The sequence below is a fragment of the Cydia fagiglandana genome, chromosome 7 (genome assembly GCF_963556715.1).
Source record: "Cydia fagiglandana chromosome 7, ilCydFagi1.1, whole genome shotgun sequence".
Classification (NCBI taxonomy): domain Eukaryota; kingdom Metazoa; phylum Arthropoda; class Insecta; order Lepidoptera; family Tortricidae; genus Cydia; species Cydia fagiglandana.
In genome coordinates this window covers 14892798-14920025 of record NC_085938.1, presented here as the reverse complement: position 1 = coordinate 14920025, position 27228 = coordinate 14892798, and the positions used below count along the sequence as shown (strand labels likewise).

Here is a 27228-nt window from a genome sequence, read left to right as displayed (position 1 = left end):
GCTTGTTATCCACCGTCGTGGAAAAAAAAACTAGATCGGTACCTAATTTACAGACTCCTCCAAGAAGTCGCTCACATTTTTCAAATCTTGCATTGGTGATTGCCTGTTTCATCTGTTTCATCAAGTCGAAATGTAGCTTTTCCAGTTGATCTCTGAAATATTATAACTTTATAATACTTTACATACGATTGAAGCTACTTATATTATATCTGTGGATGTGACTTGATGACGAGTAACTAATGTATATGTTACCGTAAAAACCCGTTTTCCCTGGTTACAACTTGTTTTCCGCCTCACTTCAGTGAAAACGCTATTTCACTAGTTAAAACTAGAGATGCAAGGGATAGTTGTTTGGCCGGATACCGGATACCGGATATTCGGTATGACCATCAGCCGAATATCCGGTATCCGGCCGCCGGATAATCGGCCAGCGAAACTATACCTACATTTCGGTTTTTCGGGTGCGCATTCTGCAGGTTTGACCTGTTTCCTAGTGAACATTCGCGGGGACTCATTTCTAGGTTCGAAATGAGTGCGCGTGCAAGTCAATGGAAATATTAAATTTTAGTACAAGTACGATTATGGCCGTGTCTGTTTCTTAAATCCAATTTGTTTAACTCCGAAATCAAGCTATGTTAGTATCTGGTATCCGGCCGGATAGTAGGTCACTATCCGGTATCCGGCCGGATAGTAAAATAATGGCCGGATAGGCCGGATACCGGATAGTAACCGGATAGGCCAGATACCGGATAGTAACCGGATATCCGGTGCATCTCTAGTTAAAACTAGCTTTAACTGAAATTCATTTTGAATAATTAGTGAAAACTAGTTTTCACCAAGGCACTTTGTGAATACTAGTTTTGACTAAAAAATCCCATTTTTAAAACTAGTTTTCATCGAAGCAAATAACTAGATTAAATAAGGGAAAATGTGTATTCGCTCAAAACGGGTTTTTACGGTAACATGATATATTTATGGGTATTATTGCCCCACAAAAAACTTTTGGCGCAATTTTATTTACACTAAGAATTTATTTCTACAGAATGTTGGTAATTTGAACTGACCTCAACAAGTTACGATATGGATAATTTAAAAAGATATTTGTAAGATAGATATGTCAAATTTGACGTTTCCGCGATTCTGGAGGCCCTCTTGACCGATTTCGACAAGTTATGACTTAGATATCCAAGTCACATCTAATGTACTTAAATCTAGTTAAAATCTATATCGTTTCTAGATCTTGTGATTATCTCGTTTCCCGAATACGCGTGTAAGTCAAAATTCCTACTTGCCTAAATGCCTACTAATATTAACAAGCTTTTATTAGGTCGACCTGTATGTAACTAACTATGTAATGGAATCTAAGGTAACTAATTTAACCATCTTCCAAGGATCGTAGCGTCATGAAAATTGGCAGCTGTATGTAGTTCTGATGACAATACAACAATATGGTACTGTCGAACTGATCTGATGATGGAGACAGGAGGTGGCCGTGAACTCTCGACCTGTATGTAACTATGTAATGGAATTTAAGATAACTAATTTAAGCATCTTCCAAGGATCGTAGCGTCATGAAAATTGGCAGCTGTATGTAGTTCTGATGACAATACAATAATATGGTACTGGCGAACTGATCTGATGATGGAGACAGGAGGTGGCCATAGGAACTCTGTGATGAAACAACGCAACCTAATTGTGTTAGGGGTTTTTAGAATTGTCTCGATGAGTATTGGTTGTAGGTATATCGTAAGAAAAGTACAGTCAGCGATAAAAGCTTGTACCAAAAATGAAATTTTTGCCAAAAACTTATTAATATGAAATACGAAATCTCCGACTGTCTGTTACTTCTTCACGCTGCCGCTAGCCAATTTAGGCGAAATTTGGTATGGAGAGTATCGGGGAAGGACATGTGATGGATAGTTTTTTTTATCATAAAAATTAAAAACCATCATTCTCCACGGACGAAGTCAAAAATCTGTGACTATTTCAGCTACATACTAGTATTAAGTACCTAATAGGTGTGTTTTTCAGCTACATACTTAGTATTTAGCAAATTTTATAAGACATGGAAATCATCTCAAATGGTTGAGTGAATGAATATACTTAGATGAAACAACATGAATCAGTATAATTAATCAAAAAAACATCACACATAAATTCTGGATGTTTCACATATTCTTCTTTTTTAGGTACTACAGCTTGGCCTCCGAGACTAAATTCAAAAGCCGGACCATCAGATGTTTGAAGTGTTTGGTCGTCGTTGGCACCAGTTCCTACCAGCTTTGTCATTGGACCTGATTGAGGGCCGATTCCAGTCTCGGACAAATATATTTCATCCAAAAATGCTTCTCGTACAGTCTCCGGTACTCGACCTGCGAGTTCTGTTACAATCTTCAATAAATGCCCAAGTTTGTTTTCTGCTCCATCTAGCCGTACCGAAATATTCATAGCTGCTTTTGGATGAGTCATTGAGGTGGTACTTGTAATATATTTCGGCTTTGTAGTTTTAGTAGTAGAAATACCAAATTTGCTCTGTAGTTTTCGGACTTTCGCTAGCAGATCATTATACTGTTCCTGGGTTGCCACTGGATGCAAATTGGCGGTCGGATCTCCTTTAAAAAATATAATTTAAAATAGTTGGGCCAAAGTTTATAAAAAAAAAAAATTAAATCCAATGACTCTTTTCATATGTTGATACATACGTATGTTTTTTCCCAACGGTGTGACAACGGTAGAAACTGGTATCCCAAAAACAAAAGATAAGAGGTTAGTAAATACATGTAGATATAAATAGTAAATAATGAGAACTATTTTTTGTGTCAATAACGTTTATACAAGGTGTTACACCAGCCACTGAAAGTGGGATGGGCACACGTTGTATAGGTCATACTGAGCAATTTTTGCTATGGAACCAACCCCGAAATCGCGAATAAAAAAATGACTCTCCCATACATTTTGGCTGGCTGATGTTGATATCTTCTATGGGAGTGTCAATTTTTTTATCGCAATTTCGGGGTCAGTCCCATAGTAAAAGATGCTCAGTATGACCTATACAACGAATACCCACTCCACTTTCAGTGGCTGATGTAACGCGTTGTATAATTACGTTATCAATTTATCATATTCTTATGTACAACTGTATTTTTTTTTCATTCGATGTATGATACATTCTTACCAATATAAATTTTCTCGTACTGTATTTCTGTAACGAAATTGTAATCATATTTTTAGTGAAATTTTTATATTTGATGTTTGTGTTTCTTAGAACATAGGGTAATTCGCCAGTAACTGGACAACCTAAACTAAAAATGAATTCTATTCTCCTATTAACGGAATTCATTTTAGTATAAGGTGGTGAAGGCTGGCCAGTTATTGAAACCTTATACTAAAATGAATTCTGTTTATAGGTGAATATAATTAATTTTTAGTTTAGGGTGGCCAGTTATTGGCGAATTACCCTATATACCAATTAATGATGAAATGCAACACTCACCTAGATCATCATCCTCGTCACTGGAATGAAATGTATTTGTTTCTTCATGACTTTCTTTCTAAAATATTAAAAGTCAGTGGTTAGTACTATATGTATATTTACTATACTATAACTCTAGGGCGTACCCCTCTAAATATACCAGTATATTATGAGTTCGTCAGCATGGGTTTTACCTTTTAGGTCATGTTTTTTGGTTCTAGATTAGGTAACTTAATTACTAACTGTACTGTCACTAGAAGATTCGTCAGATGTTGTCTTTTGTCTTGAAGCAGGGGACTTTTCCGTGTGTACTCTGTGACCGGCGGCTGGAGATCTTTCATCAGAGTATTTTCTGGCTCTGTGTCGCTCAGATGAAGATGTTTCATCACAATTCTTTTGAGTTCTATGTTGCTCAGACCTAAATACTTGAGCTATACGCTTGTTTTGTAAGTGTTTGTTATCTGTACGCTTATGAGATCCTTTGATGTAACGGTTTTCAGCTGAAGACATTTCGCTAGAACTGTCATTAGTAAAACGCTTCTGAGGGGTTATTTTATGACTTGACAAATTGTTACGCTTTTTTCTATCTACTGATGTTCTGGCCTTTCGAGACTTTGTCTTTCCCTTAGTGTGAATTTTTAATTCTTTCAGTATTAAGGTGCCTCTTTGTTTCAAAGCTAGTTTTTGTTTCAATTCGATTTTGAAGTGTCTTTTAAGTAGCTCCATACGCCTCGCAAGAATGTATAAAACAGTCCCAATCATCTTAAAGTTTACAGGACAGCTGGGCTGTGAATGGCAACAAACTTGTTTAGTTCTATGATTGATCCCTGTTAATATAAAAATTAAATAAAAAGTGACCGCTGCGACAAATAAACGATTGTTTCTATAAAATACTTACATTTGTTTCACCAAAAGCAGAGTCTATCATTTCCCTGACGGTATAAATATTAAAATTTGCCATAGTTAATTAAAAATATTTATCACAATCAAAAAACAAACAAAATTATTAAAAAATATGACACTTTTGCATTAAAAATGCCAAGACGATAGATTTTTTTTGGAAATGTCAAGTTTTCTTTTTAATTATTTTGAATTTTGCTGCCGTCTAAGTAGTCTCATTAAAATAGAGTGTGTTCGGAAAGACAAGATATAGCTGGTTTGTTAGTAGTGCACGACACCTTGCATTTTGTGACTATGCGCTGAAACTTGGCACAGTTGATTCTTAGCTGGTCATGAGCAGATACAGACCGGGAGCCGTCGAGAGCTCATTTAGTGGGGGGGGGGGGGGGGGGGGGAGTTCGACGCTGCCGCGCTTCACTTGGAGCTACATATCATTTTCGGATAAATTAAGGATGATGAATCTATTTTTAGAACAAAAACAATGCACTTTCTAAAAAAAAAGAATAAAGTAGCAAAGACTAGAAAACGTATTTTTGATTTTCTTATAATTACTAATTTAAAAAAAAAGTGTAGCAGGAACCTGAATACAAAAAATATAGTCGTAAAGCTACACTTATTAAGTTTATAAAACTATACAGTTTATTATACAAATCTGTTGATAAATGGGAAATAAAAAATAATATTAAGCATGGGTCAGTGTGATCTCCTATTAAGGTGGGGAAGTTACTTATAACTTGTTCTACAATCGTTTATTTTTTTTAGTTTTTCGTAAATAAATCGTAAACGGTAGCCCACAGCAAAAAAATATCTTTGACGTAAATAATCTATTGCAGATATCTTATAAAATAAATGCTACTTTTTTTTCGTTAGGATCAATATTAAAAAATATTGTAGGGAAAAAATAAATTCTAAGGTCCCTTTTTTAGGAATTCGTAAATAACTCGTAAACGATGGCCTATAGCAAAAATGTTTTATAACATGATTAAGTTACATAAAATTTCCTACAAAAAAGGTTATTCAAACTTTTTCAGAATGACTGAATGACACCTCGAGCATTTTTCGTATGTATATGTCGCAGTAAGATAGATAAAGCCGTTATATAGTTATAACCCTAGGGATATAATTATATGACGTAACATAGTTATATGAAAGCGATTCATTGCTATCTTACTAGGTATATAACTATAATACGGCTTTAGTTTAGTGATATAGTTATATTACTGGATTAAGTTTAGTGATATAGTTATATTACTGGATTAAGTTTAGTGATATAGTTATATTACTGGATTAAGTTTAGTGAAATAATTGTAGGTAGGAAGTACAGCGGTGCGGCGGAGGTATAGTTATATCCCTAGGGATATAGTTATATGCCGTATAATACTTTTTAGCAATATTACGTAAAAGTATACCTAGGTCGATTCACGAAAGCTGGCGCGAGATTTCTACTGAGTGACAGCTATTTTCATTGAAATTCTGTCAAATCTCGTGCCAGCTTTCGTGTATCGATCGCAATGCCTCATAAACCCTTAAAAATAGCAGCATGAAAATATATATAATAGTTATCTTACTAGGGATATGATTATAATACGGTATATAACTATATCCCTAGGGATATAACTAAGCCTCCGCCACACTGCCGCACTCCTAATACCTACAATTACTATCTTACTAGGAATATGATTATAATACGTAGTTACGTACTATACGGCATATAACTATATCCCTAGGGATATAACTATACCTCCGCCGCACCACTGCACTCCTACTTACAATTATTTCACTAAACTTAATCCAGTAATATAACTATATCACTAAACTAAAGCCGTATTATAGTTATATACCTAGTAAGATAGTAATGAATCGCTTTCGTATAACTATGTTACGTCATATAATTATATCCCTAGGGTTATAACTATATAACGGCTATATCTATCTTACTGCGACATATATACTCCGTGCATTCTTATTTGCGTTATTTGACACATTATGACTGACGTTCATAGAGATGTAACTAACCCAAATCGATTGTCACAGCAAGCGATTACGATTGGATGGCACCTAGACTGAAGTATCGAATTGTGACGTATAATGAATTTTTATTTGAGATTTAAATAAAGCTAGAATTATATGGTTTTCCCGCAAGGTAAATGCATTTAATAGGAACACCGACCGAGTAGGTCGCACCCATCGTCAAAATCCTTAGAGGATATAACCAATGGAGACGCCATGTCTAAAATTTTCGGTACAAAATAGTCTGCCGTATTTTGCGGGGGAGGGGCACATCAAATGTATAGGTACGTCATGTCAGATAAACGTCAGTCCATACATATGGTTGACATGTGGTTGACCATTGGCCGCCTATTTTCGACAGAGGGGAACGCCTGTTAATGGCGGCTCCATTGTTAATTACTCCGAGTCAAAATCTAACTAAATATCTTCTAACTGGGGATCTATTTTAAAGTGTATTTATGCTATTTCTGTGTCAAATTTGTTGTCTGTTAGGTGACGATAAATATATCTATATTTACAGTTATACTTGGTCAAGCAGATCTTGTCAGTAGAAAAAGGCGGCAAATTTGAAAAATGTAGGCGCGAAGGGATAGCGTCTCATAGAAAATTTGAATTTCGCGCCTTTTTCTACTGACAAGTTTTGCTTGACCATCTATAATTATCCACCTTTTCCTTATTTTTATTAAATGAAAAATTCATATCGATTTACTTAGACGACTACCGATTCATAGCGGTGGTGTCCGGCCAACCCTAAATAAAAAAAAAGACTTAGAACGTAAACGTTCGCAGTGCATTGACTTCCTTTGTAATTTCGATGTGGAAGACATTTTACGTTGTATTGCTGTTGTGAATGACATGTGTCAAATAACGCAAATAATAATACACGGGGTATAGTTATACAAAAACGTTGCATACAAATACTTTTCCGAAAGTAATGTACCTATTCAATAAAAAATAAAACTATGATTTCACTGGTTTGTAGGTATTTGCCCGGTTAGACGTTTAATTAAATAAAATGAGTTTTACAGAAACATGATGTATATTTATAAAATATTTACAATTTTTCTTTCTTAATTATAGCTTAGTATATTTTGACACCATTAAATTTGATAATACATTTTTATTTACAGAAGTTGTATTTAGATGTAGCAATAAAATATAAATATTTTAATCTAATTTAATGGTTGACCCTGTCTCAGACGTATATGAAAAAGTCATTAGTTTGCATCAACCGTTTCACTGCGCGTTAGAATCAACTAATATTTGAACAATTTGAAATTTGTCTATCTAAATAATCTACCTAATATGAGCTAAATAGTTAGGCATGGGTCCGACAGTCAGTGGTACCCGGAAACGCGCATGTGGGCGCTTCTAGGGGCGGCGGGGGCGGCGGAGACGCGGCGGGGGCCACTGCGCCCGCGCCTATGCTTTGACTAGAGGTTGTCTGCACTACAGACGACGTCGGCCTCGACACAAGCACCAAACGATGATCTTGTTTAAAATTATCGGTTTTAACCGTTACTGAGTCTTTGTTAGGCTTTCCCTCTTGCTTATCATATTTTTTCCTTTCATAATGAAAAATAGCGAGCGGAGGCATAGAATGAACGTAAGAGTGCGGTTCGTAGTTGTCATCGACATAATCGTTTGGATTCCATGCTGCAGTAGTAGTAGTGGTGGGAATGGTAGTTGTCACACTGTCTGTGGTTGCAGCTCTAGATGTGGCTGAAGCCTTGGTAACAGCATGCTTACTAGTTATTTCAAACGACACAGTTGCGGTAGCGGGGACTGTAAATATCCTTCTCTTCTGATTCGATCTAGTCTTCCTTCGTTTTTGTAATTTTGGCACATCGAGAAAGAATGGATCAAATATAAGATCTGACTCCTTGTAGTCGTCGTAGTTTATTGGCACAATTGGTTTCACTGCACTGACAACGTTGCCAACAGTGTAGTTTAATCTCTTCCCGTTACTATCGCTGACCGAAGCGCTGGCGGTGACAATAACCCGCGGTGGGCTTTTTGGCTTGGTCTGTGGCGCGTGGGGTGGTGCAACAGATCGCGCAGAGAGAGTTGATTCGCTATCTGGTACAACAGATTCATCGCTCCTCTTACGATCATAATAGAATGGATCAAAAGGTAAAGGCCTCTGAGCCGGTAATGGCAGGTAAGTTTGAGGTTGTTGTTTATGCTTCACTGCCATTTCGTGGCGTTCAGATGATTGTGAAGTTGGCCCTGGACGCAATAGTTGATCCCGGGGATCTAAGGTAGTAGGTCGAAAGGGTTGAGGCTTCTGTACAAAAGGTGCCGGTCGTGGCGCGGTACGGGAAGATTCATATTGGAAATGATCAAACTGATGAGGAGGAGCATGCGTTATGAAAACTCCGTCTGCAGGGCGAAAACTTTGGCGCTGAAATGAAATAGCTTCCGAACCAGGTCCTCGGTGTCGGTAGATAAATTCTTGGGGAGACAGTAGTGAGGGATCAGAAGTAGGTGACGCAGATGCAGAAGCAAGCGAGGAAACGTGTGACGGAGGAGACAGAGACGACAACGGAGGGCTTTGTGAGGGATTCAAAAATGGTCCAGAAGGAGGTTGGTGGTGAAACAAAGTTGATGGCGTAAATGTTGCAGTAGGTTGCGGCTTTCTAGTAGTCGTTGTAGTAGTCGTCGTTGTTGTTGAGGTAGTGGTCGGAGCGTGAGTGAGTGTAGTTGTTGTAGAGGGGGAGTAATCATCGTCATAATCAGGATTTTCGCTATCGAATTCTTCTTCTTCTTGATTTTCTGTAAAAGTAAAGAATATAAGAATAAAAGTAACTACAAAACTAATGCTGCACGTGCTAAAATAGCATTGTAAGTCAATTTTCACCTAAATACCTACCTACTTACTGGCCGATTGGCATTCTGAAACTTTGCAAGAAGCCTATATAAAAGAGCAGATGACAATACAGTAAGTAATTTGGTTCCATTCATAAGTAACTGATCTAATGATGGAAGGCTTTGGTGGCTATTGGTAGTAGGCAGGCCCCTAGAGGTAAGGCTCATATGATTCATTTTGTTAAGTCGAATTCTTTGGAGGCGTTAAAAATAGTCGGCAATAAGTTGTATTTGAAAATGTTACTTATGCTACAAAAATATTTATTAATATTTTTACCGCCTGGCTTATAAGATAAGTTTAGTAATAATACGTACCTTCATTGATTTCTTCATGCTCTGGCGATGTAAACCCAGAACTAGTTGGGAGATAATGATTTTTATTCTGATGCTCTTCTTTTTTCGTATCTAATATAGGGTCTTCCGTAGAATCCTCAACCTCTGCTTGGATTATATGTGTTTTATCACTTTGGGCAGGGGGCTCTGCTGCAGAATGGGGCGCAGGGCTTGCCGTTTTACTTGGTTTGGTTTGTTGATTTGTTTGTTCAGTCGTTTCTCCTTGAGGTTTAGATTGGTCTGGCTGTATTACAGGTGGTGCGAGTGTACTCCCATATAATTCTAAATTTAAGCTATAAAACTTTTCAGACTTTGTACAATCTACTTCATCCACCCGTTCACATACTCTTGTCTCCTGAAAAAATAAATATCATTCTTATTTACAATTTATTCAAGAATTGTTTATTAACAAACAAGATATATGCAGTGGTAGGTATCCCTAAAAGAAATTAATAACTAGCTTAAATCTAAACCAAGTCCTTGAGGCATTGTACTAAGGATGCTAGCGGCATTTCCTCGCTGTATCGCAATGCTGATACGTTGCGCGAGTTAGCCGCCATTTCTTCGGTCACCAGTTACGTCAAACAGACGCTTTGCGATTTATGCGAACAACTTGTGCGCGTTGGGACCCCAAATGGTACAAAATGGTCTACCGAGGCTCTTATGTATTTGTTACGGTGTGAAGTTGTCATTGAATATTTTCCTATCGTTTTGTTTTAGCGTACGAGTAATAAAGCCTAAGATTCAGGTTTATGATTTATTCTCATTAATCTCATACCATGTCATTCGGTTTAAAATTTCGGCACTTTCCGCCGCTCCGGCTGCTTTTACATTAGCCCGTTGAAGGTGGGACGATGCCAGTGTGTCTACGCAGGTAGCAACCCACACTAACAATCCGCCCCAAGCTCCAAGGAACTAAGGATACCGCATCGGGCCTCTTGCCATCATCTCTGATAATGCCAGTCGGCTCAAGAAGAGCAGGCACAATGGCAAGAGACCGACGGATTCTGTCATTAAGCGACACATGTCTCGAAAAACGGTGATCTCTATTTTGAATTTTGATGTGTTACTCGTACCTGATCAAAGACGGTGCCGTTAAGGCAAAGGAACTTGATGTCCATGGGCTCGTCCTGTTGGCCCACGGTGCACACGTGAAACATCTGGCACGAGGTCTCGAGGTCCGCGTAGTACCCGCCGATGACCTTGCCAGCGCACGTGAAGTTCGTCTCGGGGAGGTTGTCGAAGTCCAAGTACTGGAATTGAGAGGATTCGGTGTTAATGGGGTTGGCAACTGATAGATAGATAGATGGCGCTATCATTGATTGCCTCTTTTTCTATGTGATTTGGATTAAAGGGCTGGCATTCAGGGCAGAACATTCCATTAAAAACAAAAATTTGACAAAGTTGACATTGGATTGACAGGGCAAGCTGGCGCCATCTGCTAAATACTTTGACTGGCCAACCCTGTTGCCCAGTCCAAGTTGTTGTTGTTGTGTGTGTTGTTGTTGTTGGTGTTTGCTGTTTCACGTTCAGAGATCAGTGACCACACTTTTGTAAAGTTCAGGGTGCGTAGCCGACGTGCTAATCGTTTACGCTCCGTAGCGAATGAAACGCAACTGTAACTGTCGCACTAATATGGAAGAGTGATAGAAATACAAAGCGTTTCGTTATCGTAGCGCAATATTGTCACCTTGGCTAATCACCCAGGTTTGAGGTTGTGGTTATGCGCTGCACTTTGGCAGCTTTATAACACATTGGCAGTCAACCTTGCTGGGAAATTCGCTTGCTGGATCCAATTCTCATTCATTCCGTGGGAATGGGAACTAATCAATTCCTATTCGTGGTAATGTGAAGTAAATTTCCTATTTGTAGTCACTTGAGCTTCACAAACTTGCTACTTAAGTAATACCTACCCGACTTTATAAAGCGATAAACATAATAATTTTAGAAAAATTGCAGAGTTAATTATAGATTATAGTAAACAAAAACTACTCACCCCTGGTTCTATGGACCTCGATATCCGAAATTCGTTTTGGAATACGTATATCAGTAGCCACAGCCATACTGAAAAAATAAATTTAAAACATAAATTTAATGAACGATCATTCAGTCTATGGTCATCTTTTATCGAGATGTAAAGCCCCCTCCAGACTATGCGCGTGAATCGCGGGCGAAGCCGCGAACGCGAGTGTGGAGTCGATTTCGCTGTCTGCGAAAATCGACACCACACTCGCGTTCGCGGCTTCGCGCCGCGATTCGCGCACGAGTGTAGAGGGGGCTTAAGAAAAATAACTTATTGTAATGCCGGCTCTACACTAACGAGAAACGCCAGGAAACGCCGTTGATTATCGCGATAATAATTGTAAATTATAACTATAATTATAATTATTACTGTATTAAGTGTAAAGTGTTTATTAACGCCCTCCTAGTCTAGTCGGTAGTGACCCTGCCTACGAAGCAGGTGGTCCCGGGTTCGAATCCTGGTAAGGGCATTTATTTGTATGTTTATCACAAATATTTGTTCCTGAGTTATGGATGTTTTCTATGTATATAAGTATTATTATACAGGGTGATTCATGAGACGTGAGCAGGACTAATCCTGGACACTCAGTAACTGATAATTGACCGATCGCCGTCGTATTTAGGTGAAACAACCACAATTTTTCCTATTTTTTAACTTTTTGGTGAGGGCAAATTTAATTCTCTACAATCATGGTTACCCTACAAGACCCAATTAATAACCATAAAACCTCTTTAACCGCAATGACAGCATTTGATTACGAAGAAATAATCTGTTAAACTTGAGTGAGATACGAGTTTTCAAAAGTAACCAGACCGTGATGACAGTGATGACAATCAATTTGACACAGAATATCAGTAGTTTAGTATTCTAATTTTAGGGTGACCATGCATGTCGTAAATAAATTTATTAATTTTTTTTTCAACACTAGTAGAAAATTAACGTTAATCTCACTAATACTGATACGAAACAGTTGCTTATAATTTACAAAAGGCGCAGTCTTAGTCCTGCTCACGTCTCCTGAATCACCCTGTATACCTATGTATTATATATATCGTCGTCTAGTGCCCACAACACAAGCCTTATTAAGCTTACTGTGGGACTAGGTCGATCCGTCGATCTGTGTAAAATTGTGCTCTAATATTTATTTATTTATTGCGATAATCAACGGCGTTTCCCGTTAGTGTGGCCCCGGCATAAAGGATAGGAATAAATGCAACCTTTAAAGGTAGAACAATTAAAATACCTTGTATCGCCGAGGCGGAGCGCCCAACCAGCGCGCCGCCACATGAGATCCGAGCTTGCCGCCGCATCTGTAAAGTAAACAATAACACTGTTAACACATTTAACATTTAACTAACTTTGATTAAAATACTCTAAAAAAACGCTGATATGTTATAAAAACAGTACGGAACTGAACAAAATATGGGTCGCCCTGTTCGCATGCGCATCACGATCGGACAATAGTTCTTTCGACAATCTACACACATCTACAATGAAATATTCCGATATATTAATTTCATTCGAAATTACATAATTTGACAATTAAACATATCGACTTAAAAATGCTCTTCTTTTTTAAATTGTAACTGAGGAAGTGGTGTAAATAGGGGGAGTATTGTGCAGCCGCGAGAAGATATTATTTAAATCATTCTGATTTCGTGTTCTTCAAATTTCTAATTAAAACTCTATTGTTCTGCTGATGCCAGTAATTGTTTCTTCTGCATATGTTACTTCACAATGATATCTAACTAGCAATTGAAAGCTGAGAATGTCGGACAAGCTATTATTATAAGTTGAGTCCAGTTGGTACTATAGACAATATAGACATTGAGCCATGGGCGTTTTAAATTAACAAATTACTAACCGTTTGTTTAGTACTTTTGTAGTCTTATGGAGGCGATTTTGAACACAATAATAAGCGTTTAAGTATAGGGTGTGATTGAAAAAAGGACAATCATGATTTTACATTATAATATGTACCTAATGGGAATCTTACGAGTATAAATAAATTACAAATTTATCGATTGTATAATGCTAATCGGAACATAAATAATACTTTTCTTGGCATTAGTCATCCCTTTTTTACTTTTCGACTGTTGAGAATCGTCTTTGCTACAGTCTCTGGTATTTTTTGTGCGTGAGCCGTTAAAATTAAATCTATTAGGTAAATGCAGTTTGGTAATTGGTACTACTAAATTCAAATCTTCAGTCTAGGTAATAATAACTTATATCCAATAGTTTCCGCAACTCCTCGTGTTTTCGAGACGTACTAATATTAACAGCAAACAGCAATTTTCCAATTTAAAACCCCTTTAGCTACACTACTAAGTACCTCAATCTCATGTAATTGAATCGGACAGCGGACAGGTGTCTTAAGTAAAATTAATGATAGTCATTAGGAATAACAAAACAAACTCGAAGTTACTTCATATAAGAGTACCAACCTTTTTCTTTTTTTCGATACATTAGTATGATGTAACTTTCATTTGTTTGGTAACACTGCACGCATCGCCTCTATTCAATTTAACTAATAGCTGATTTATTATATCATTGATGTCAAAATATACATTAATCATTATAGAGGTGGGCAAGATTTTCCAGCTTTAGGCTCAGAGTAATTTATGCAATTATTTAACCCCACAGTGCTATCGAGTCAAAAATTGTAAACAATCGCTATAATGTTACATGAAGAAGGCCATCCGTTATTTTAAGCCTACAACATTCTAACACCCAACATACACTGTTTTGGATTGATACCTTGTCATTGCCTTAAGAATGACTCACGCTAGACCGGGCCAGGACCGAGCTGGAACTTCCGGCGCTTCATTTACTATGGAAAGCACCACGTGATCACCGACCAGCCGTCATAGAAAATGACATGTCAGACGCTTCGGCCCGGCCTCGGCCCGGTCTAGCGTGAGTCATCCTTTAATCAATTTATTTTCTATTTATACTAAGTGACTGATCAAGCGACCAAGGCAGACGCAACTGCTTCACACGTTTTCTTTTACCGGTTCTTACCTTAAACGATAATTATAATATTTTCGGCCTTGTTTTGATGATTTGATTTTTTTTGCAACGTTTTCGAGACAGTAAAAATAAATAAGTGAAAGTAAGAAATAGGTAAGTAAAATACAAAAATGGCTATTTTATGAGTAGTACTTTAGTAAATACCTAACTAGGCCCATAAACATATTTTCGTAAAATAATGCAGTATAATTTATAGAATTATGGGAAACAACTTCCAATCAGATTCAACCGAGTATCGATCGATCGACATTCGTCACATTCACCACAAAAAAGTGTGGTTGAGCGTGCATTTCCAGTACAATTGCCTTGCCAACCAAAAAGTCGTATGTCAATACGGATTATTATAACGTATGGCTTTCTGGTGCCGATGGCAGAATAACGGGTGGTTGTGTCAGAGGCAGGGCGTGGTTTCCTCGACGTAAGAGCGCCCATGCCCAGTGGTCCGGCGCAGAACTGGAGCACGAAGTTACCAATGCAGTGCACACACTGTAGCTCAATAGTGGGACCGAATTTTTGCACTAAAAGTTTTGATAATTCTAAAGTTGAAAAAGTGATACTTATCTGGTATAGGACATATTTTTAAGCATATATGCAATATATGATGAAAAGTTAGAACGAGCGTTAGATATAAATTAGGTATTTATATATTTTTAGTAATGATTTTTTAATATTGAATTAAAGTGCAATGTTTAAGTTCCATTGTTTATAATATGTATGACGCCTTATAATGTAAAATTATTAGAATTTTTTTTAACGTGCTTCTTTGTCAAACTACAATTAGCTTATTATTTTGTCGATATTGAATTAAAGTTTAATAAATCCACAACAACATATCTAAATTTATAAGTTAATAGGCAAGCTAAAAAGCTAGAAGAATAAGATATATGCTTTAGAATTTATATGCGTTTTTTGTCCTATAGGATCTAATATTGAATTAGAGTCTGTAAAAATAAGTCTATTACTATAAAATAATATACGCAGCCATATTATGGAAAGTAAGAAATTTCTGTGTGTAGCTTGCATTGTAATAGTAAAATCTAGTTAAAAAGGCGCGAAATTCATACAGACGCCGCGCTGGTCCGTCAGTCGCCGGCGCGGCGCTCGAGAGCCTATCATAGCCTACCTATACCTCGCCCCTCGCCCCACCTCCCGCTCAGTAACACTGTCTGTCTTTTCTTATCATTAATTTGTTTGTTTACCGTGCACATATATAAATTAGATGCGGACATTACGTGAAATTAAAATATCTTATTAAGTAAAAATACCTACAGCTGGTCAATCAGATCTTGTCAGTAGAAAGAGGCGGCATATTTGAAAAATGTAGGCGCGAAGGGATATCGTTCCATAGAAAATTTGAATTTCGCGCCTTTTTTAGTGACAAGATTTGCTTGACCAGCTATATTTCATTATCTTGACTAATATTGTAATAAAAATGTACAAGATATTCACAACTATTTTTTACTATACATAGTTTGTCAAAGGACTGTCTCATTTCAAACATAGACAGGGAGAATCATCATACTATCTTTGACTTACACTAGTACTAGCACCCAAAAGAAAAGGATGAATATAGTTTTTCGTTTTTATTTACTGACAAATTGGTTTGACCAACTATACCTATTTCTGGTTCCTATTGTCATGTCCTGTCCTATTCAACGTCAATATCATAATATGTATATTATAAACCAACTGATCAATATTACACGGTATACATCCTGAATATACAATAAGGTAAGTGGCCTCACTTACCTTATTGTATATTCCGTGTGGGCCGTATATGCCTATATACAGCCCACCTTAAATTAAAATGTTTTTTTTTTAATAAACAGGATATGAAGTATGAGAAACTCACTCAAATAGGTTTCTCATTTATTTAAGTTTCTTCATTATACCAAAATAGTTATAAAAATATTACGATACTCTTGGAAAATATACCTTTTATAAAAGTCCTATTATGGGCCTTATTGAACACTACCAGTGTATTACTTAATCCCGCAAAAAATAATCATTTTGACAGGAGGTAATAACAGATTTTATTGTTTTTAACTTAAGAGTTATACATATACAAATAACAATATTTGATACTTCATAACAGGAGGATTTATTTATAATAAGTGAAAATAATTATTTTGGGTCTTAATAACTAAAGATATAAAAATTGTCTAGTTTACGCGAAAATAGTAGGTAACTAAACATAAATCTTTATTAGTTACAGTAGTTTCATCTTTTAACATCTGGGGGCACGGCAGTGCCCTCGCCAAGACGAGAAAAGCGCAAGGGCACTATCTACCTTTTCTCGAAGCGCTTCGTCGTTTTTTGGAACCCTCATAACTTGGGGTTGGATTATACCAGATAAACAAAGTTCTCGGACTTATTAAGCATATCAATTGCATAGCTCTTATACTTTATTCATATATAAAAACTTCGATTTCGTCACTGACTCACTCACTTGATGATCATCAATACCGGGTACTTCCTGAAGTCCTCTAAGAAGCTGAAATTTGGTATGTAAGATAGTTTTAGTACACAAACAACAAATAAATAAAAAAAAAATTATCCCTAAGGGGATGAAGATGGGGTTTAATTTTGTATGGGAAATCAACAATCGCTGCACCGATTTAGTTGAAATTTGGTATGTAGATAGGTATTGTTATGGGGAAGGATATAGAATAGATTTCAACCTCAAAGTTTACCCTTACGGGGTGAAGGCAGATTTCAACCCCAAAGTTTACCCTTACGGGGTGAAGGGTTTATATGGGGAATCAGTAAGATTATGTAACAGATGCCCCCAGATACTTATTTCAGGATTTTTAACAGTAAATCACCCCAACCCTTTAAATTAGGGGATGGAAGATTGTCATAAACAACTTACAAAAAGAATTGAAATCCCATCAAAATCATGTTGATGTAAAATGTTGCCCAAACGAAACCATAAGGCTCGCACTGTCAAAAAGTTATCAGATCTCTTGCCAAGCTTTTAACTCTACAAGCCCTCTAACTTTACTAGCTCTACACCAAAAGTGTGTGGCTCGGCCGTTTTGTTTCTACAAGAATTATTGTATGTAATTATAATACAAAAACCGCCCAAATGCGAGTCGCACTCGCGTTCCAAGGGTTCTGTACATTACACAATTTTTAACAATATATTTTTTTTAGAGAAAAGTGAGTAAAATGTCTTTAAAAAACCCGTAGGGATCGGAAAACTAGGTACTTCAGTCCGACTCACGCTTGACTGCACATTTCTAATAGGTTTTCCTGTCATCTATAGGAAAAGAGCTAATATGTGTATTTTTTTCATAATTTTAGACCCAGTAGTTTCGGAGATAAGGGGGCGGGGGGAATGGTCATTTTTTACGTATTTTCTTAGTTTCTAAACTATTTATTTTAAAATTATGAAAAAATATATCTGAGATTCTTACAATGAGCCCCTTCATTTGATATATATAATAATTTATTGAACAATAAGCTAAATAAAGTACATTATTATTACAAGACCCATTGTGGGCAAAACCTTGAGGAGGTTTGTATGCCGATGGGGAGTTCGAGAAAATAACATGACAATATACATATCTATCTTATACTAATTAAAATTCTAACAAAATTCTCTTATATTAATTCTTATTCTAATTCTCTTATATTAATTATAACAAGATATAGTTTTTTTTTTCTTCTATTTATCATTCATCTCAAAAGTGACCCCTTTATTTGAATTTCTATTATTTACTTTACATGTATGTCCTTGGGCTATAGACTTACATGTGTATACCAAATTTCAACTTATTGGTGCAGTAGTTGCGGAGCAAATAGGCTGTGACAGACGGACAGCCAGACACACGAGTGATCCTATAAGGGTTCAGTATTTTTCCTTTTGAGATACGGAACCCTAAAAATAATGAATTTAATAAATTTTTCACCTTATGCTCATGTGGCGGTAGCGAAACAGCCAAGCCACATATTTTGACTAAGGTGTAGTTAGTGAAGTTAGGGCTTGTAGAGTTTGAAGCTTGGCTCGACAAGAGATCTGACAACTTTTTGACAGTGCGAGTCTTATGGTTTCGTCTTAGCAACAAAATTTACATGAAAATGTGTTTGGTGGGATATTTTTTTACAGTATAAATATTTATTCGTAACAGTAAGTATTATCTTTTAACATAATTTTTACAGTACATCTGGCCCCAATTTCACATCGGTGACAGGTGCGACGAATTGTAAAATCACTGTTGCTGACGTCACAGGCATCCATGGGCTACGATTACCACTTACCATCGGGCGGGCCGTATTCCTGTTTGCCACCATCATTGTATTATTTAAAAAAATATATTATATCGGAAAAAAACAGATATTTCTCCTGCGAAGTTTCTGACAATTGTCAAAGATTTAGAAGAATTGTAGGTAACTCTTGACAGGTAATGAGTTATATGTCGGAATTTCGCGACAATTGTAGTGTTTCTTGTGACAATTGTCATAAACTTAGCAAGAGAAATATCTGTTTTTTTCCGATATCATAAAGTTTTTTTTTAATAATACAATGATGGTGGCAAACAGGAATACGGCTCGCCCGATGGTAAGCGGTAACTGTAGCCCATAGATGCCTGTGACGTCAGCAACAGTGATTTTACAATTCGTCGCACCTGTCACGTTGGTGAAACAGGGGCCTGGTGCTACATTACGACACCGGTGCTATAATAAGCACGTTAAAACACTCTCTTTGACCGTGTTTTAAAATTCGTCACTCGTTGCAAAATATATATTTTTCGCAATTCTATCGTAAAAGAAAAGAAAACTAACGAAGAGGTTTTACGCATATATGTAGTAGGAGAGAGGAGGAGTTTGTTAAGAACTATAGACAACAGAAGAGGAAGGATGCTTGGGCACCTGATACGACACGACGAATTTATCAAAAGTATCATAGAAGGGAAAGTTGAAGCAAACAGGAAGAGGGGAAGACCAAGGAGAGCGTACATGGATCAAATAAAGGAAAAGATCAACGTCGTGTCGTATCGGGCTGTCAAAGAGAAGGCGGAGGACCGCCAAACATGGAAATTGCTCCACCGACAAGAGTTATACTCTTAAATATATGATGATGATCGTAAATACCTACCTATGTATTAACAAAAAAAGTCACTTGTAATTAGTTACTGCCTTTAAAAAGTATAAGTGCCTTAATGTTATTAGACTTTCTGATTCTTTAAAACGTCTTTAGGTCAATAAAGCAAGTGAAAAATTATTAGAGTTAGACCAAGAAAAGTCTGCAGCAATTTTGACAGCTCACGCAGTGCAAGTGTTATTTATAAGTCATAATTTCATAGAAGTTTCTTCAAATCGACCTTATTAATAAGAGATTAAAAATATTGAAAATTATCTTAAAATATTTTAATCTAATATTTCATCTCATACGTTCAATAAGGCCCGGGACTAGACCTTTTTACCTGCACTGACAGTGGGCCTTCTTAGCAACAAGTACAAATTCAGAATAATTGGGAATAATAGGGAGCAACTGCTATTTTTGAATGCTGGGCCTTGTTACCCGCCGGGCCTCATATGCCTGCACCTCACCTACCTTATTTATTTGTTTTACAAGGGGAAAAGTTGTTGATTAACCGCTCGTGCTAATATTGATACCCAAACAAGCGAAACATTTTTTTTTATTAAATAGGAGGCAAATGAGCAGACGGATCACCTGGTGGTTAGCGATTACCGCCGCCCCTGGACACCCGCAACACCAGGAAGGTTGCAAGTGCGTTGCCGACCTTTCAGATGGGGGTCTTTGAAGGTTTGAAGGTCGTATCGGACAGTTCATTCCACAGTTTGGCTGTGCGAGGCAGGAAGCACATTCACAAATTCAAACATTCTAAAATTGAACCACGAGCGTAGCGAGTGGTTCGTAAAGTTGAACCTTGAGCGTAGTAAAGGTTTCAAGGGACGAAGGTTAAATAAAATTTTCACTACATCAGCTCGTAGAGGCCCTCTTGATTGTTCGAAACGGATAAGAAAAGTGGCATTTAATTTGATGCAAATTTTGAGTTGTTACCGTATATGTATAGGTAAATTGGATCAGTTGGTTGGTAATATTGACTTTAAAATGATAAATATTGAATAACGTTAGATAGTTTGAAATTGATTTTATGATAAAGTAAATATTATCGGAGATGATCGCTCTTAAAAAATATATGTCGCTAGTCATTTATAACCTAAAAGCGCCAAATTACGCAAAATTATATTGAAATGACACCTGTGTATTGAATTTGAAGAATACTTTAACAAGGGTAGTTATCTGTATGACAATGCACCTAAAATAATTTTCAAATGTATCTATTATTTCTATACTTAACACGATAACGAATTCTACGTAAACGAAACCGCGGGCAATCCCTAGTACATAGAAATAAATAAGGGAAGGTAAGTTTCCATTAGTGTACTGTGTAAAATAACTATTTACCATTGATAATAATTTTATAAACGCTTTGCATATTTTTAAGGGCACCGCGCTAACCGCTAGCCCGCGACCGTCGATCGCTGCCTCATGCCACGGCGCACAGCGCGGCGCGCGCAAACGCCGCGCGTTTGAAATGTAACTTAATATAAGCTCGGAATGCATACTTACGTATCAGTATTTAGTGTCGCCGTGATTTTATATTTCTAATCTTTTGTGTGAGAAGTAAGATCTTTATTATGACCGTGTAATATTAACTCTACAAACTTTAATTCAATATTGGCTATACTGCTTAACGATAAATCAATATCTAGACAAGCACATTGTCTACATTTCTAACTTTTTACATGTATACTAAGTTGATAGATAATATCGTAATTTTGCAATATCAGCTACTCTAATTCTGTATTTACACAATAATTCCTGTTTTTACGTTCACCAGAAAGCAGCTGTTCCAGATTTCTAAAAATCGAATATTGTGAATAAATTAAAGTGTTATTGAATATGTTAAAGTTTTTTGTAACTTTAATTTTATATTTACATAGTTATTTAGCAAAAATTGAAAATTTAAATATGGCCGAACGCTCCACCTAAAATTTTCTAACTTTTTACATAAATGTTATTTAACATGCTTACAATAACATATCAAAAAAGAAAAAACTTTAATGTTATCAAAACCCATTTTTGTTCCACCGCTGGTCTACTGTTGCAAAGTCGGTGCACAGATTATTCAGCTGATTGCGTGATGAAAATGTGAAAAAACATGATCTTATTTGGAACTGAATCTTCTGTAGGTAGGTAGGTATGCATTTTCACATAAAAAATTTAGACGCTAATAAAATTAAAAACTGACTCATTTAATACAACAGCGCAAAAAACAACATACTGGTAGGTACTTAAACGTTAAATATTGCGATCTGTCACCTCATGGAGAAAAGTAAAAATAAAAAAAATCATGCAAGATTTTTTAACGATCTACGATGAAATTAATAAACGGCTTGATGCAATCGGTCCTTAGTTTTTAGGGTTCCGTACCCAAAGGGTAAAACGGGACCCTATTACTAAGACTTCGCTGTCCGTCCGTCCGTCCGTCCGTCCGTCCGTCCGTCCGTCCGTCTGTCACCAGGCTGTATCTCACGAACCGTGATAGCTAGACAGTTGAAATTTTCACAGATGATGTACTTCTGTTGCCGCTATAACAACAAATACTAAAAACAGAATAAAATAAAGATTTAAATGGGGCTCCCATACAACAAACGTGATTTTTGACCAAAGTTAAGCAACGTCGGGAGGGGTCAGTACTTGGATGGGTGACCGTTATCTTTTTGCTTTTTTTTGTTTTTTTTTGCATTATGGTACGGAACCCTTCGTGCGCGAGTCCGACTCGCACTTGCCCGGTTTTTAAATAGGATCAACTAAGTTCAGTATAGTCGTAATGAACAACTGTTACTTATATTTACTGTCGATACTTTATTGCATTGCGGCTATGGGCAGTAATCATAGTAACTGCTCCACGATGCAATAATAGCAAATGCACTAGTACAGTCGCCATCAGATATATCGGAGCGGCCAAGGTGTTCACAATATCTGAACATGCACTCTAACGCCCTGACAATAGAGGCGCGTTCAGATATTTGTGAGCGCCTTAGCAGCGCCGATATATCTGATGGCGACTGTACCCACCTAGTAGTTTATAGTTGTAATTAGTTAGGTACTAATCCATTTAAGTCAAATATCGATCGCAATAGGTATTTAATAGGTACTTTTGAAACCTGATAGTCAATAGTAAAGTGTAAAAACTTGATCATTGATGTGATCATTAAACATATTTGTAATTTCACAAACTTGTGTTTCTTGTGTTGTGTTTCGTTGTGTTTCATTGTGTTGTTGTTGTGTTGTTGTGTTGTGTTAGGAAAACGATAACAATATTTTTTCGATTATGGGGCACGTGTGTGTTCACGTATAAGTCGTTTTTATTTTTGCTTCGCAATGTATTTTATAATGAATATTGTCAAATTATGTCCGGTCCACATCTGTTTGCGCAAGTACATATCGCCAGGTAACAATCAAAACTCACTAATTACCACCGCCATAGTGAACCATGTTGTTACTCAAATAAGGTTGACTTTTGTTTAATTATTTTTTAGTAATTATTGAGATTCGCTTGACACCTGACGATATCTAAATTGACTAATTACAATTAGTTTTATTAATTACTTTATGATACGTAATGATTAGGTAGCAGAGTAGCAACACTCAATACCGTTATTACGTATGCTTTTGATACATACGAAGGTTATCAATTAGAAGCGTGCTTAGATTATATAACAGATAATAGTAGCCATCGACCTATTGTAAATGGGCGGGTAGTAATGATTTTACTATCCGAATATAACGGTTCTCTTTATGGAAGTATCATGATGTATTGACGGTTATTGTAACAATATTATACAAATTATACAGTGCTAACAGATTGCATAATTCATCAGTCTTGGATATAAATGGATACGTTTTAAAGTAGGTATCCGGTTAGTTATTGATTGACGGATCAATAAATTACGTATTTCCTGATGGATTCACTCGCCATGGACAGTCGCCAAGATATAAGCCAAGTTGCTCATAAATATCTGACCATGATTCCTTATGTTGAGATATTTTTGAGCAGCTTTGCCGTTCTGCTATAATAGGTACCTGATGGCGACTGCACGGTTGATATTTGCGTAGGTATGAACCTTTTTGAAATTGTCTAGTTGTAGCAAAAACTTTTCTTCAAAAATCGTCTTCAAAAAGGATAAAATAAAATGTTATTTATGGTAAAATACTCTATTGTATGGAATCCTCATAATGGTAACATTCCATTTCTAATCGCAGCTGCATTCCCGGTACTGAACGCGTCGCTGTCAAAGTCAATTTTCATACTAAAATGAAGAGTAATGCAGCTGTCGTTGGAAATGGACTGTCACCTTAATGTTTATCTTGTCCCGAGCAAAATAAAGTATAAGTTAGTCTTACCCCACCTTACTTTACCCCATTTATATGCGCTAGCAACATAATTATGTAGTAGTAAAGAAGAGGAACATACTATGCTGGCATTTTATAAACTACAAGATTCAATTTTCACTAACAGTTTCCTAAACTGTGAAAGCGTGACAAGTGGGTAAATAATGAACTGAGTTCATACAAAAAAAACGTAAACACCAAAAAGCACTCATCTTTTTAGGGTTCCGTACCCAAAGGGTAAAACGGGACCCTATTACTAAGACTTCGCTGTCCGTCCGTCCATCCGTCCGTCCGTCCGTCCGCCCGTCTGTCTGTCACCAGGCTGTATCTCACGAACCGTGATAGCTAGACAGTTGAAATTTTCACAGATGATGTATTTCTGTTGCTGCTATAACAACAAATACTAAAAACAGAATAAAATAAAGATTTAAGTGGGGCATACAGCAAACGTGATTTTTGACCAAAGTTAAGCAACGTCGGGCGTGGTCAGTACTTGGATGAGTGACCGTTTTCTTTTTGCATTTTTTTTGCTTTATGGTACGGAACCCTTCATGCGCGAGTCCGACTCGCACTTGCCCGTTTTTTTTAACGTGTTTTCTACTTACTTTGCCACTTGATGATAAGTTCGTTTTAAGTACTTACCTACGATAGTTTAGTTAGCGTGTCACGACGGAATTAAGACGGTATTAAAAGGACACATGTATAAATTTGTATCTCCATATTAGTTTCTTGGTGACAAACGCCTTTATGTAGACCCCAGCTTGCGCTCAGCGCATAGTCTAATAAAACATGGTCTTCTCTTTCCAGAGTGACACAAGCCTACGTCACAATAACATGACCGCTATATATAGCGCTATCGCATATTATCATATAGCGCTGTCGCATGATGACGTAGCCTTGTGTCAGTCACGTGACTATGAAAAGACGGGAAGAGAGTACCAGGCGGAGTATATTATTATACCATGGCTCGGCTCAGCGCATCTTTTAATTGTTTACACTATTTATTGATAAGGTACGCAATCGAATGACTGGTCACACAGCGGGCGCAGCATGGTTCCATTTTTATCGCCTGTCACTATGCCTGTCACTTTCGCACTTAAATACTTGTTAGAACGTGACAGGCATGGTGACAAGCGATAAAAATACGACTGTGCTACCGCCGCAGGTAACTCGTAAGCGTTGAGGTAACGGTGCATGTGGGCCGGCGCGCGCGCTGCCGTTATGTCATCAAGAATGGCGATAGTCCCATGGCGGTTACTGTGTTACTGGGCCGCTAACAAATCAATGATTTGGGCGATTCAAACTAGCAATTACTGCTACTATGATGACGCTTTTATGGTTATGAAGTTATTGTTTATGAGACAGATATAGCATGTTGAATAACAACGCATAAATAATATAATACAGTAAAATTGTACATTTTGCGTTTGCGTCAAAATCGTCAAATCCGGTAGTTCTGATTTTTTGCAGGCTTGTTTATGATGTTGGCCCAATGAATAATCCAAGTTTGTGACCTCGAGCGCCGAACGCAATTTTGTCAAAAATCGAATAAACCGCATTTTTTTTAGATTTGGGCGATTATAACCCTAAAGTACTAGTTTTTGGTAGTAACTTCCTAGGGCGTTTTTAAAGTAGACTAAATTTGCTACAATATGACACTAGAATTGTCTCTGTACATCTAATATTTTCCGAGATAAAGTCTTTTAAAATTTTATAATTTTACATCAGTTCTTAGCTATAATATAAGGGTTAGGTAGGTAATTAACATGGAATTCATCACCGGCACGTTCTTCAAAATATTTATATTCCATAAAAAAATGTATGAGTGCCTATTTTGAAAAAAATATTTTTTTATTGAAAATAAATATTTTGTAGAACGTGATGAATTCCATATAAATTACCTACCTAACCCTTATATTATAGCTAAGAACTGACGTAAAATTAAAATTTTTTAAAAGGCTTTATCTCGGATAATATTAGATGTACAGAGACAATTCTAGTCTCTCATTCAGGATGACCTAGATCGGTTCCATCATTATTGCCTAGACAATAAACTATACTTGGCGTACGATAAGTGCGTTCAAATCACATTCTAGTGTCTTATTGTAGCAAATTTAGTCTACTTTAAAAACGCCCTAGGAAGTTACTACCAAAAACTAGTACTTTAGGGTTATAATCGCCCAAATCTAAAAAAATTGCGGTTTATTCGATTTTTGACAAAGTTGCGTTCTGCGCTCGAAGTCACAAACTTGGATTATTCATTGGGCCAACATCATAAACAAGCCTGCAAAAAATCAGAACTACCGGATTTGACGCAAAATAGCCAGGTTACAAAATTCGAAAAAGTTACTGGATTAATAGATCAGATCACAATAAAATCAGTTTGATATAGTTAGCATTAAAATTTGGTGGTATCGTAACAAATAAAAATAAATGAACTTTGAGTATTAAAGGGAAATAAGGGCAAAAGGGAAAAAACGCCACATAAAAAAATGCCGTGGTTGCTTCTTCTTTTTCTTTGCTCCATCCCATCCCAATTGCAAAAAAATTACATACTCGTAATTTAGCTGTAATTACTCTAAAGTTAATTGATTCAATTTCGTTAAGACGATTAAGCCGTTTCTATTTAATTTATATGCATGAAAGTGTGTTAGCGCATGCTATAGACTTAAATAGACGGTACAATAACTACAATCCAATACAATTTAAATTGTTAATTTTCGTAACACAATGAAATCAATTAATTTAAGATTAATTATAGATCCTTAATCTATGCTAACTACCTACATTTTTAATAAGGATTTGTAATGTAATACGTAATTATACTGACAATTTGAAATAACATCAATGATCATTATGTTAATTAGACACACCTTCTTTTATTCACAACTCCATATCAAGTTATCCCATACTGAATGACATGTACAAAAAGAACAATAGAAAGGCCCATTAGTGCCGATGCCTTTAAAAAACAAATGGATAGCGCTCCACTTTGAAATAATCGGTGCTTACATGAAATGAGATTAAGGTGATGTTTCAATAAATGTTACGTAACGCTGGCACGCCTGACCGACCATCTGCACGAGTATTATAGGTAGGTACATTAAACAACTCTCGTCTGTCCGGAGTGTCCGGGTATCCGATCACGCCTTGACAGGA

At 36.6% G+C, this 27228-nt stretch overlaps 1 protein-coding gene across 1 annotated transcript in view; it reads right to left on the bottom strand.

Annotated features, from left to right (window-relative positions):
* Positions 1 to 7457: 7457 nt before the first annotated feature.
* LOC134665990 (mucin-2-like) overlaps positions 7458 to 27228 on the bottom strand; it is a 77029-nt gene continuing 57258 nt past the window's right edge. Inside the window, exons 3-7 of the mRNA XM_063523053.1 lie at positions 12850 to 12916; positions 11580 to 11647; positions 10660 to 10836; positions 9566 to 9938; positions 7458 to 9157 (exon numbers count right to left, since the gene is read on the bottom strand). Coding sequence (XP_063379123.1) covers positions 7701 to 9157; positions 9566 to 9938; positions 10660 to 10836; positions 11580 to 11647; positions 12850 to 12916 — 2142 coding nt within the window. The 3' untranslated portion in view covers positions 7458 to 7700. The remainder of the gene's footprint in view (positions 9158 to 9565; positions 9939 to 10659; positions 10837 to 11579; positions 11648 to 12849; positions 12917 to 27228) is intronic.